The following is a 14547-nucleotide window of genomic DNA, read 5'->3' on the forward strand; positions in this document are numbered from 1 at the left end:
TGCAATAAACAGAAAACAAGACAAAGACAATGCTAACGCCAACTACAGCATTGTACTATTTTAGTTGTCATTTACCATCTGTGATAACAACACAAGTTTGACTGTGATATTAGATTAAGTTAATTATTCTTGCAATTAGTAAATATGTGTTCTATGTCGTGCTGTAAAAGTGTCGTATTAATAGACGTATATATTTTTTTGCATAAGTAATTGACGAAAATTGAATGTAAGTTAAACTTTTATGGAAAATAACAGAATATAGGCTAAGCTCTAATATAATTCCATATGTTGTTGCCAGATCCAATAAATAAATCATACCTGATGAGGCTGGAAATAATCCCAGCGAAACGTTGGATGGAAATAATGGAATAATTCAATTCTTGCTTTATTCGCATTTTAAAGTGACCTTGAAACCCATTAAAAAACAAAAGCTAATAGCTAGGTGGTTTCACTACAAAGTGAAATGCCGTTTGGGCTCGTCTATAAAAAAGAGGTCCCTTGGCATTGAGCTTAACATAGAATCGGGCAGCGCACACTGATAAAGAGAAATTCCATACTGCGGCATCACAATGGACTGAATAGTCTAAGTGTACCTGAAATATCGGGCTGCCAGGGAAGCCACCGTGGTGTAATGGTTAGAATGCTCGCCTGGCATACACAGGGTCGCGGGTTCAAACTCAGTTTCGAGAGAACACGAAAAAGTTTTTCAGCAGTGGATTATCCCCTCTCAGTAATGACAGTGACATTTCTGAGTGTTTCAAAAGCTAAGTGGTTTCACTACAAGGTGAAATACCGTTTGAGCTCGTCTATAAAAAAAAAGAGGTCCCTTGGCATTGAGCTTAACATGGAATCGGGCAGCACTCAGTGATAAAAGAGAAGTTCCATACTGTGGTATCACAATGGACTGAATAGTCTAAGTGAGTCAGAAATATCGGGCTGCCACTATACCTAACCTAAGAAATGATACCATTCTCTACAATCTAGCCTAACCTAACCAAGGGTTAATCGTGTAGGACAATCTCCTTGCTCTTACCAGTAGTAGGTTAGGTGGCAGCCCGATGTATCAGGCTCACTTAGACTATTCAGTCCATTGTGATACCACATTGGTGAACTTACCAGTAGCTAAGTCATTTGAGGTTATAGCCCTACCGAGCCTTGTGATAAATTATCCAGGTCACCAATATAGATTTTGAAAATTACATAGCACTTAACAAAACCAGGCCTTGTCACATGAGGTCCTTGTGGCTCTTGCCCGGTCATGCCACACTCTTTAAATATTTTGTTCTGTAACTGGCTATTCTTACGGGAAAATTAAACGAACAGTCCTATAGCAATCATTGCCTGACAACCACGGGATTGCGCTTGCGATCTGAAAAGACACAGAGACAGATTTTCAAACACAGACCTAAAGTCAGGTTTCCGGCGTCGATCTGCAGGCAAATCGAGATAATTATTTAACATATCAAACCAAAAATGAACAAATTCCTCTAAGAATATGTCTCAGCACCGATGTCGTATGTTTTTGTCGTTGCCGGAAAAATTTCTACCAAGTCGCTAGATTACATCTGATCAAGATGAGCCACCGTGGTGCAATGGTTAGCATGCCCGCCTTGCATACACAAGGTCGTGGGTTCGATTCCTGCTTCGACCGAACACCAAAAAATTTTTCAGCGGTGGATTATCCCACCTCAGTAATGCTGGTGACATTTGTGAGGGTTTCAAAGCTTCTCTAAGTGGTTTCACTGCAATGTGGAACGCCGCTCGGACTCGGCTATAAAAAGGAGGTCCCTTGTCATTGAGCTTAACATGGAATCGGGCATCACTCAATGATAAGAGAGAAGTTCACCAATGTGGTATCACAATGGACTGAATAGTCTAAGTGAGCCTAAGATGATTATTGCTTTTATCTTCTGTATACCCTAACTGCGAAGAATAAAACAATAAAATATTTTTAGTTATTTTTTTCAGTTTATTGAAATTGTGGAAGTTTTGCACCTTTATCTATTCAATAATTTGATCATTTCTTGTTTTATTTAATTTATTTTGAATTTCTGCGAGGCTCAAGCCTTTAGTCTCTAGCACAAAGAATAATGTGAAGAAAAATGCAACTACACAAAATATAGCAAATAACCAAAATGCATAATGAGGACCCAATTCAGCTAGTAAGGGATAGGAATAGGCCACTAAAAATCCCAGAGTCCAACATGTTGAGGTACAAATTGAGGAAGCCTTCGATTTTATATTCGATGTAAACATTTCACCAGCCAAAGCCCATGGTAAAGGACCAAATCCAATGCAATAGACAATGTTATAGATGATTAAAGCTGGTACAGGAAGCCAAAGGAAGCGAGAAACATTTTTAACTACAATTTTCATGTAAAAGAATAAACCCAAAGCAGCTAATCCTAAACCCATGCCTACGGCTGAGATTAGTAGAATAAGCTTTCGTCCCATACGATCTGCCAAGATGGGCGTTAGACCTGATGCAGCAACTTGTACGGAGCCCACAATTATGGTGGCTATGGCTGGATCTAAATTCGTTCTGGCATTTTCAAATATGGACTGGGCATTAAATAGGACCACATTAATACCCGACAACTGTTGAAAGGCAACCAGACCCGCTGTAATGATCAGAGCCTTACGATTACCCGGATTTGTTATGAGTTCCTTAAAGGATCCCTTATAGGACATGGAATCTTCCACATCATTTTGTATTATGGACATTTCTTCTTCGATATCATCGGCATGTTCGTGAGATCTTAAATATTTTAGCGATTCTAAGGCCTCGATTTTTCTTCCTTTACCAGCTAAATAATAAGGACTCTCTGGCATCATCATAAATATAGCTGCGAAAATAAGTGGAACTACAAGGCAAAACCATTGTAGGGTATAGTAAGACACATAAGCTCCAATGGAATAGACATACAAAATACCAGCTGGAAGACAAAATTTGGAATTAAAGATTAAAGAATTTCAAAGCCTACCACATGCCTGCAACTTACCAACCAAAAATAATTGCATTAGAGATCCTGTTGCCCCTCTTACATTCGCTGTAGATATTTCACCCACATACATTGGTATTACGGTCATAACAAATCCAGCTCCAAATCCTTGAAGAACTCGACCCAATAGTATAATCGAAACATGATGAGCTATCATCATTAGAAGATATGATATGGCTAGAAAGAAGGAACTGCAAAGAAGTGTCCATTTACGACCAATTTTATCCGCCAAAGGACCAGCAATAAATGGAGCTATGAGAAGGAGAATAATTAAAAAAATGTAGACTAAGTATTAAACATATTAAATAGTAAATTAATTTGGATGTCATAAAAATATATATTTATTTGGAATACACAATAGGTATTACGAACTTCATGTATGATGGTCAGAAGACCAGCTTGAATAAATCATCCACTAAATAACAAGTATATACGGCCGTAAGTTCGACCAGGCCGAATCTAAATGTACCCTCCACCATGGATTGCGTAGAAACTTCTACGAAAGACTGTCATCCACAAATTTCAACTCACTCGGATGAAATTTGCACCTCCAAGAGGCTCCAAAACCAAATCTCGGGATCGGTTTATATGGGGGCTATAAATGATTATGGACTGATATGGACCACTTTTGGCATGGTTGTTAAATATCATATACTACCACCACGTACCAAATTTCAACCAGATCGGATGAATTTTGCTTCTCCAAAAGGCACCGGAGGTCAAATCTGGCGATCGGTTTATATGGCAGCTATATATAATTATGGACTGATAGGATCCAATTCCTGCATGTTTGTTGGATACCATATACTAACATCACGTACCAAATTTCAACCGAATGGGAAGAATTTTGCTCTTCCAAGATGCTCCAGAGGTCAAATCTGGGGATCGCTTTATATGGGGCCTATATATAATTATGGATCGATATCGACCAATTTTTGCATGGGTGTTTGAGGGCATATATTACCATCACGTACCAAATTTCAACTGAATCAGATGAATTTTGGTCTTCCAAGAGACTCCGGAGGTCAAATCTGGTGATCGGTTTATATGGGGGCTATATAATTATGGACCGATGTGGACCAATTTTTGCATGGTTGTTAGAGACCATATACTAACTCCATGCACCAAATTTCAGCCGGATCGGATGAAATTTGCTTTTCTTAGAGGCACCGCAAGCCAAATCGGGGGATCGGTTTATATGAGGGCTATATAATTATGGACCGATGTGGACCAATTTTTGCATGGTTGTTAGAGACCATATACTAACACCACGTTCCAAATTTCAGCCGGATCGTATGAAATTTGCTTCTCTTAGAGGCCTCGCACGCCAAATTTGGGGGTCCGTTTATATAGGGGCTATACATAAAAGTGGACCGATATGGCCCATTTGCAATACCATCCGACCTACATCAATAACAACTACTTGTGCCAAGTTTCAAGTCGATAGCTTGTTTCGTTCGGAAGTTAGCGTGATTTCAACAGACGGACAGACATGCTCATATCGACTCAGAATTTCACCACAACCCAGAATATATATACTTTATGGGGTCTTAGATCAATATTTCGATGTGTTACAAACGGAATGACAAAGTTAATATACCCCCCATCCTATGGTGGAGGGTATAAAAACGTTCAGAAATGACGTCAAGTCAGTTTTTCAAAACCCGCCAGGATTTTGGCGTCGAAAATACATTAATACATCGACCCAAAAGCCATTGCACAGCACCGATGTGGGGGTATTTAGGCAATCATACTTCATATGCGCTAACAGGTGGTGATTTTCTCAAGTTCAAAATTTCATTGCTAGTTAGAGAAGAGATATCTCACGGGATTGCGCTTGCGATCTGAAAGGACGTAGAGACAGATTTTCAAACCCCGACCTAAAGTTAGGCGAATCGAGATAATTATTTAATACATCGATAAAAAATTAACAAATTTCTGTAGGAAAATGTGTCAACACCGATGTAGTGGTAATCGTATTTTATCTTCCCCACCAGGTGATGATTTTTCACCAGAACCACAATGCCATGTTAGTAGGAGAATTGCACCTAATCGTGCCGTTCTCAATGACACCTTTTTCCCTTGCCAGTTGTCGCCGATTAGATGATTACTTGACCTATTCTTAACTCCAACCCAATGAACATGAATCTTTCGAAAGATGCCCTGCTTGATATTTACTTGGAATACACCATAGGTACCTATTACGAACTTCATACTTGGTGGTTAGATAACCGCCTAAAATATTTCATCCACCAACCTTCTTAATGAGGGAAGTTTAAACGTTCTGAAAGAAGGTAGAATCAGATTTTCAAAATCCGGCCTAAAGTCAGATTTTTGACGAGAATGAATTAACATATCAACCCAAAAATGAGAATATTCCTTTAAGAATATGTGGCATCGGTGTTGCCACATATTCCTAGAGGGTACCTAGGCAGTCGTATTTCATATTCCCTAATAGGTGGTGATTGTTTTAGGGTACAACACTGCCTTCTTAATAAGAGGATTGAGCAGGCGCATGCCGTTCTCAATGACATATATATTTTCCCTTGCCAGTTGATTAATTGAAAAATTGTATATTTGAAAAAATCGAACCCGATGGACTTCAACCTTTCAAAAGATGCCTTGCTTGATATTTATTTGGAGTACATAATAGCTACCTATTACGAACTTCATGTTTGGTTGAATTTCGTAATAGGTAAATCATAAATCATCCACTATCCTTGTTACTAAATGAGATGGTAACAAGTATATACAGAATTAAGTTCGGCCGGGCCGAATCTTAAATACCCACCACCATGAACCAAATATTAGGGTTTCCTTTGAAATTTCAGGACGGCTTGAGGACACTTCCCGAAGATAAATTTAAAGATTTCACCTATGAGGACTATATAAGATTCTGGATTTATAAGAACCATTTTTGTTTTAGTTTTAGAGGAATCATTAACATCTCTTGTAAGTGTGCAAGAAAATTATAAAATAACGTCTTGATTTGAAATCTTAAATCTGTAGAAGTAAAATCTGGAAATTTTTACATTGAGTTTCAAGCAATTTTCGTGATCAGTGCGCCTTCTACACCCTCAAGAAGTGAAGTCGGTCTATATGGAGGCATTACCAAATGGACCGATAAAAAACTTAATCCGATACACGTTTTTGTGAGCCTAAATTACCAGAATATTTACAATTTCAGGCAAATCAGATAAAAAGTACGGTTTCTAGAAACCCAAGGAGTTAAATCGGGAGATCGTTCTTATGGGGGCTATACTAAAATATGGACCGATACTCACCGTTTTCGGCTCACCTCTTTATGACCCGAAAATACCTCTAGATTTCCAATTTCAGGCAAATAGGATAAAAACTTCGGATTCTAAAAGCCCAAGAAGTAAAATCGGGAAATCGTTCTATATGGGGGCTATACCAAAATATGGACCGATACTCACCATTTTCGGCACACCTCTTTATGGTCCTAAAATACCTCTAGATTTCCAATTTCAGATAAATTGGATAAAAACTACGGTTTCTATAAGCCCAAGACCCCAAATCGGGAGGTCGTTTTATATGGGGACCATACCAAAACATGGACCGATATAGCCCATCCTCGAACTTGACCTGCCTGCAGACAAAAGACGAGTTTGCGCAAAATTTCAGTACGATTGCTTCATTATTGAAGACTGTAGCGTGATTACAACAGACAGACAGACGGACATCGTTATATCGTCTTAGAATTTCTCCCTGATCAAGAATATATATACTTTATATAGTCGGAAATCGATATTTCGATGTGTTACACACGGAATGACAAACTTATTATACCCCCGTGACCATTCTATGGTGGTGGGTATAAAAACAATCATAAAGGGCGTAAAGTCAGATTTTCAAGTCAGTTTTTCGGCGCCGATCTGAAGACTGACTTGAAATTTCTACAACACAATACACAAAAGTGTCACTCGCATAAAAAATTAAACTATAGATTTTTTGTGCATACCTTCAGGCGTAACAATTTTATGCAAAGAAGAAGGTCCTCAAAACATTGGACATATCGATTTTATGTGAAGGCATTGATCACGACCGTAATATTAAAGGGATCCGGGACACGTTTGGCAAAGTTGGCAGAATTGTACCAAAAATGGTACATTTTTTACTGTTTTGTAGATTGGTAGAATTCTTGATATTTTGGTAGATTATGCAAAATATTCCTCTCCAAATAACAGTTATTTCATAAATTTTCTGTAGAAATAAAATTTTGAAAAAAAAATTCTATAGAAATAAAATTTTGAAAAAAAAATCTATAGAAATAAAATGCTGACAAAATTTTTTTGTATAAATAAAATGTTAACAAAATTTTCTATAGAAATAAAATTTTAACGAAATTTTGACAAAATTTTCAGTATAATTTTTTCAGAAGATGTCCCCGTTGAGGTTCCAGGATTTTGATATCTTTTACTACTTTACTTTATGAGGTGCCTACACTCATAGTTTCCTACACTCATGCACGGCGTGCTCATTTCAAAACGATTCGTTCATGAAAGTGAATCAACACACATGTGGTGTCAAACTGAGAACAGGCGGTGTCATTCTGACAATGATAAAATGACACCATGCGTTGTCAAAACAACAACCAGCCTTCGTGATCTGAAAACGTTATGGTTACGATTTTATAACCAAAATTAAAAAAAGATTTCCGCTAGTGTGACTCGAACCTGTGTTTTCTGCACCATACGCGTTAACAGTCGCCTTAGCACATTTCACCACCAAGGAGTTGCCATAATAACGTCTAACGATTATTTTAAGACTTTTCATGGCCAAAGAAAAACGAATACCGTCATGAAATCGTGAACGCCCGTGGACAAAATTGTGAACATTCCGTTTTGATTTTTGTGAACGTTTCCGTTTTAATTTTGTCACCATCCGTTCACGACTATGGAATGTAATTTTTTCTATTAGTGTGTGGCTGAATAACCATAGGATAGTTTTGGGTGGTAGCGGTTCTGTTTGATGTCACACAGTAAATAATGTGAAAAAAATTTTCCACGCTCTTGGGTCCCGGGTGAAGCAGGAGATCTCAGTTGGGACACTAGGTGCACATCATGAAGTGACCTCCACGCTAGACTAGGCGTGAAAAGTCTCGCCACACAAACTTCGCAGATGTTGGATAGCCACCAATGTCGTTTGTACAAAGGAGGAGGTGACAGAGTAGAGTAGCCTGCATTACGTGATGTCGTTCTGGGCCGGTAGCAGTTCGCAGTCCAATTTGACCGTATCGAGGCTGGAGGGGTAAAACCCTTTTCTCCTCCAAATGGGGTCACTTTTTCGCCCATATGTCATCATAGTAAAGCCTCTTGATGGTTTTACTCTTCTCCTGGTAGTCGAATGGCTCAACACCATGCGACTTCCACAACCCGGTGGCCGATGAAACAGTCTTCGCATTCTTTGGTGCATGATCCCTAGACACAGTCCACTGCGGTCGTTTCCTATCGAGGAAATTGTATCGGAATCTAGAATAAAATGGGCGTTAAATAGCTTTGGATCATTCAAATCCCCCGGACCTGATGGAATTACTCCGGCGGAGTTACTAGCGGTGGCTGACAGAATTATCCCCTGGTTGTCGGCGATATATATATAGGATGTATCAACTTAGCATATATTCCAGGAAAGTGGAGGGAAACAAAAGTTGTTTTCATACCTAAAGCGGGAAAGCCTCTCACTCGAGTGCGAAGGATTTCCGACCAATCAGCTTATCCTCATTTCTACTTAAGACTCTGGAGAGGATGATCGATATTTATCTTAGAACTAGCGTCGATTCAAGTTTGCTGTCGAAACGACAACATGCATACTCGAAGGGCAGGTCTACTGAGACCGCATTACATGAACTAGTCAGATTTATTGAAAGCTCACTATCTGTCAAAGAATACACAATCATGGCGTTTCTAGACACCGAAGGGGCGTTCAATAACGTCCATCCGAGCTCGATATTAAATGGACTGACAACTCTGAATGTTGATCCAGGTATACTTAGGATGTTAGACGAACTTCTAAGGAAGAGACGCATTTCAGCCACACTAGGACAAAGGTATGTGAACAGAGGCACTCCTCAAGGAGGAGTTCTATCACCTCTTCTTTGGAATGTTGCTATAAACGACCTCCTGGTTTCCCTAGAAAAAGAAAGGATACAAGTGGTGGCATACGCAGATGATGTGGCGCTAGCAGTCAGGGGAAAATTCCCATCAACAGTTAGAGATATTATACAGAGAGTCCTCCGGATGACTGAGAAATGGGCGAAAGATAATAACCTTGAGGTAAATCTTGCAAAGACAGAACTAGTCATGTACTGGAAAGATCGCAAAACTCCCACAGTTAGCCCCATTTTCTTAGGGGGTATTGAAATTCCCTTTAGTGAGTGTGCAAAATACCTTGGCGTTATTTTGGACAGGAAGCTGAACTTTAAGCTTAATATTGAAGAAAGGGCGAGGAAAGCAACGGTAGCTTTATACTCGTGCAAAAAGGCAATAGGGAAAAAGTGGGGACTAAAACCAAAAATTTTGCATTGGCTATACACGGCAGTGGTTAGACCTATCATGCTATATGGTGTTGTAGTCTGGTGGCCGGCACTTCACCAGTCAACAAGTTTAGACAAAGTTCATCGTATGGCGTGCTTGTGTATCTCAGGTGCATTCAGCAAGACAGGAACAAATTCCCTTAATGTCATACTGCATCTATTGCCTTTAGACATTTTGGCCAAACAGTCAGCTGCAACAACGGCTGTGCGGTTGCGCGAGCTATCGCTGTGGTCGGAAAAAAGTTACGGTCACAGTTCGGTCCTCAAAATAATGCCAGATGTGCCTAACGTATTGGATTACACTTTGGCGAGACCACTTTTCGACAATAAGTTTGAGACTCTAATTCCCAACAGTAAGACGTGATGTACACGGATCCCGGGGAATAAAAGATATATAGATTTCTACACTGATGGCTCCAAATTGGATGGCCAAGTGGGTTTCGGAGTATATTCTAAAGATCTGGAACTTCGAATAGCGAAAAGATTACCTAATCACTGTAGTGTTTTTCAGGCTTAAATATTAGCATTAAGAGAGGTGGCGAATTGGCTGAGAAGTAATGCTCCAATCAATATTGGCATTAATATATACCCAGACAGTCAACCTGCAATAAAATCCTTGGACTCTGTGTTCCTCAACTCGAAAACGGCCATCGACTGCCGCAAATCTCTCAATGAAATGGCTGAGCAGCACAATATTCACCTAATATGGGTGCCTGGCCATAGGAACATACCGGGGAACATCGAAGCAGATGAGCTAGCAAGGCTAGGAACTACCTTACATATTCCAGGGGAACTAGAATCTGTTGGTATGCCTCTGGCTACCTGCAAGCTCTTACTGCGTGAGAAGGCTATCATGATGTCATGATGTTCGATGGGAGAATTGCAAGGGTTGCAACGACACCAAGCAAATATGGTCCCATTTAAACTTAAACCGCACACTAGATATGCTAGTGTTCTCGAGACGCCAGATATCACTCTGCTGATATCTGCTATAACGGGTCGCTGTCTGATAGGCGATTTTGCAAAAACTATTGGTGCGAAGTATAATGACTATTGTATGAGCTGTCATGATGCGGAGGAAAAGGAATCAATAAAACACCTCTTGTGTGAGTGTCCTGCATTTTGTGTAAGGCGTAAGAAAATTTTAGGGGCATATAGCTTCAGATTACTGGCGGACCTGGAAAACGTTAACTTAAGCAGTCTGCTAATGTTTTTGGAACAATCTGGTTGGTTCAACAGAAACAAATAATCGAGAAGGTTCAGCGGTTAAAACTAGAAGTGCCCATATGTAATAGGTACTTTTACTTAATGTGGTATCACAATGGACTGAATAGTCTAAGTGAGCCTGAATCTTAATCGGGCTGCCACTTTAACCTAACCTAACCTAAGAGTCCATTGTTTGGCTGTATATATAGGTTTCAGTGTATATATGTTTCGTCGAATGTCACGAAACGATACAGAAGCTTCCTCAGCGTAAAACACTCCTCGGGAATAGTTCCGTTGCAGGAAAAGTGATGACCATCGGTTTTGGCAATTCATAAGGTCTACATCATAACCGAAGGATTAGAAAGATTAACCCAAAAAAACAAAATAGATCACTTTCACCACAATAACGGATCTTCAGATAATTACATCGGATATTATATCGTTGGTCCGACCAACATCTGTGGGGCCATTGGGACTATTTTGATAACATTTCCAAAATAATGAAAGTGTCAGTTTGGCCATGGACGACACCCATGATGTTAAGATGATTTTAATTTCTATCATGAATTGTAGCAATGGTTTCTGAGTAATAACCAGAAGGATATAGCACTGCGGGATGAGTTAAGAGGTCCCTTCCACAATTATGGGAGGCTTCAGCAGATTACCGCACATTTTCGTTGCCAATCTCAGAATCCAAATTTGGAGTACCGAGCTTAACAGTACACGCACAGAAGGGTCATGATTACCCCAAACATGTTTCAACAGCATAATGCTACATTTTCACGAGCAACTTGTAACATGGAAATTATGGATCTGGTTTCGGAAGGCATGTTATGTTTGGCGAGAAAACAATATTTTGGCAAACAAAAATGCAGTATTCTCGGTGACCATATTCCTGCTCTGGGTGTAGGTAAGTGACTATTTCCCTCGTGGGAAAAATTGTAATTTCCTTCAACATCAATCTGCTGTTACTTCCAAGTCAAGAAAATATCTTATCCGTCGAACAAGAAAAGTTGGCTCTTGACTTAAATCAATGGGCGTCAGTCGTAGGAGGAATATAGCGATTAAATCATCTTGATGACATCAATCTGGCGCATTACTTCAAATTACCATTATGCCAGAAATTAATCACAAATTTCATGGGTTCCTATTCCACAGCCTCTTCCAGTCATATCACTACTGATTGGGATAAGCCCAAAGGTTTGTAGAATATCCTCACCCACTTTTCTGCAGCATTTTGGAGATATAAAAAAAAAAAAAAACAAAACTTACCTATCAGAGCACCCAAGGCTAATACTGAAGAAATCCATGCATCTTCTGTAGTGTCGATTTTATAATCCAAAGGAGAGTCTTTGTGGTTGTCATCCTTTAATCGCACTCCCACAGGAGAAGTCCAACCAAGACATGTGCCCACAGCAAAGGCGGATAAATTGGCTTAAAAAAAAAGAAACAAAATCAAAAGATTTCCCCATCTTATTCACAATAACTGTCACTAACGCTTACCTGCAATAGCTGCCAGGAATATACGACCAGTCTTTGTGGATGCCATTTTGCAACTGCACAATTACCAGCCCCTCCAAAGAAAATCTCATTATTTAAGCAAAACAGCTCAGTTGATTTGCAGTCATCATCACCGTAGATTGCTTTAAGTGGTTATGAATGGCAATATGACCGGGTGACTGTATGACCCACCACCAGAGCATATAAATACTCCGGCTTTTCTCATCTATTAATCTGACGACGAATGAACAGACGACCACGGTCCACGGTATTCATTGATTTCATAACCCACATACTTAAAAGTGAACTTTATTTGTATCCTCTTATCGTCACCTCGAGAACTACAATCATAAGATTTTTATTTTTATTAGAATGCCGTTGATAGTGTGCATTTAGTGGACAATAATAATTTAGTCACTCTGGTCATTAATACAGAATGTCCTGTGGCATGGATGTGTATTGAAATTCATAATGACTTTGTGAAAATTTTTCATTTGGCAATGTTAGTTTTTTAATTCTTTGGGTGAAAGGCATTGCTGAATTAAGATTTTTGTATTAGAACTTTAATTCAGCTAAGCTGAATTATGTTTTCTTTAGGAAGACTTCAATTTAGCCAAACTGAATTACATTTTTAAAAGGACAACATAGTATCATTTAAAAATTCCACCCATCAATACTCCAACTTGGCCCATGGTATATATGGTATACAATTGAATTCCTTCAACATGTCCAAACTAAGTTTTCTATGGGAAAAATCCAGTTCAGCCCAGTTCAATTAAGTATTTATGGCCAGCCAGACTGAATTCTAAGAAAACTTCACCTGCTCCCGGAAAACTTCAACTCAGTCCAGCTGAATTCAGTTTTCTATGGAAAAACTTCAATTCAGCCCAGCTGAATTCAGTTTTCTATGTAAAAACTTTAATTTAGCCCAACTGATTTAAGTTTTCTATGGAAAAACTTCAATTTAGCCCAGCTGAATTCAGTTTTCTATGGAAAAACTTCAATTTAGCCTAGCTCAATTTAGTTTTCTATGGAAAAACTTTAATTTAGTCCAACTGATTTAAGTTTTCTATGGAAAAACTGCAATTCAGTCCAGCTGAATTAAGTTTTCTGTGGAAAAACTTCAATTTAGCCCAGCTGAATTAAGTTTTCAGTGGAAAAACTTAATTTCAGCCCAGCTGAATATAGTTTTTTTTTTTATGGAAACACTTCAATCAACCATACAAAATTAAGTTTTATATGGGAAAACTTCAATTCAGCCCAGCTGAATTCAGTTTTCTATGGAAAAACTTAAATTCAGTTCAGCTGAATTCTGTTTTCTATGGAAAAACTTCAATTCAGCCTAGCTGAATTCAGTTTTCTATAGAAAAACTTTAATTTAGCCCAACTGATTTAAGTTTTCTATGGAAAAACTTCAATTCAGTCCAGCTGAATTCAGTTTTCTATGGGAAAACTTCAATTTAGCCCAGCTGAATTAAGTTTTCTATGGAAAAACTTAATTTCAGCCCAGCTGAATTAAGTTTTCAGTGGAATACGGCCTGAATTCAGTTTTCTATGGAAAAACTTCAATTTAGCCCAGCTGAATTAAGTTTTCTATGGAAAAACTTTAATTTAGCCCAACTGATTTAAGTTTTCTATGGAAAAACTTAATTTCAGCCCAGCTGAATTAAGTTTTCAGTGGAATACGGCCTGAATTCAGTTTTCTATGGAAAAACTTCAATTTAGCCCAGCTGAATTAAGTTTTCTATGGAAAAACTTTAATTTAGCCCAACTGATTTAAGTTTTCTATGGAAAAACTTCAATTCAGTCCAGCTGAATTCAGTTTTCTATGGGAAAACTTCAATTTAGCCCAGCTGAATTAAGTTTTCTATGGAAAAACTTCAATTCAGTCCAGCTGAATTAAGTTTTCAGTGGAAAAACTTAATTTCAGCCCAGCTGAATATAGTTTTTTTATGGAAACACTTCAATCAACCATACAAAATTAAGTTTTATGTGGGAACTACATTTTTAAAAGGACAACATTTTTGGCATAGTACGATTTAAAAATTCCACCCATCAATACTCCAACTTGGCCCATGGTATATATGGTATACAATTGAATTCCTTCAACATGTCCAAACTAAGTTTTCTATGGGAAAAATCCAGTTCAGCCCAGCTCAATTAAGTACTTATGGCCAGCCAGACAGAAGTCTAAGAAAACTTCACCTGCTCCAGGAAAACTTCAACACAGTCCAGATGAATTCAGTTTTCTATGGAAAAACTTCAATTCAGTCCAACTGAATTCAG

At 38.6% G+C, this 14547-nt stretch overlaps 1 protein-coding gene across 1 annotated transcript; it reads right to left on the reverse strand.

Annotated features, from left to right (window-relative positions):
* Positions 1 to 1948: 1948 nt before the first annotated feature.
* LOC142222461 (facilitated trehalose transporter Tret1-like) lies at positions 1949 to 12405 on the reverse strand. The gene is made up of 4 exons (XM_075292618.1): positions 12265 to 12405; positions 12034 to 12195; positions 3003 to 3254; positions 1949 to 2936 (listed from the first exon to the last, which is right to left on the reverse strand). Exons 1-4 carry the CDS (start codon positions 12308 to 12310, stop codon positions 2002 to 2004), a joined length of 1395 nt encoding a protein of 464 aa, XP_075148733.1. The 5' UTR covers positions 12311 to 12405; the 3' UTR covers positions 1949 to 2001.
* Positions 12406 to 14547: the final 2142 nt, after the last annotated feature.

Source organism: Haematobia irritans, chromosome 1, assembly GCF_050003625.1.
Source record: "Haematobia irritans isolate KBUSLIRL chromosome 1, ASM5000362v1, whole genome shotgun sequence".
Lineage (NCBI taxonomy): Eukaryota > Metazoa > Arthropoda > Insecta > Diptera > Muscidae > Haematobia > Haematobia irritans.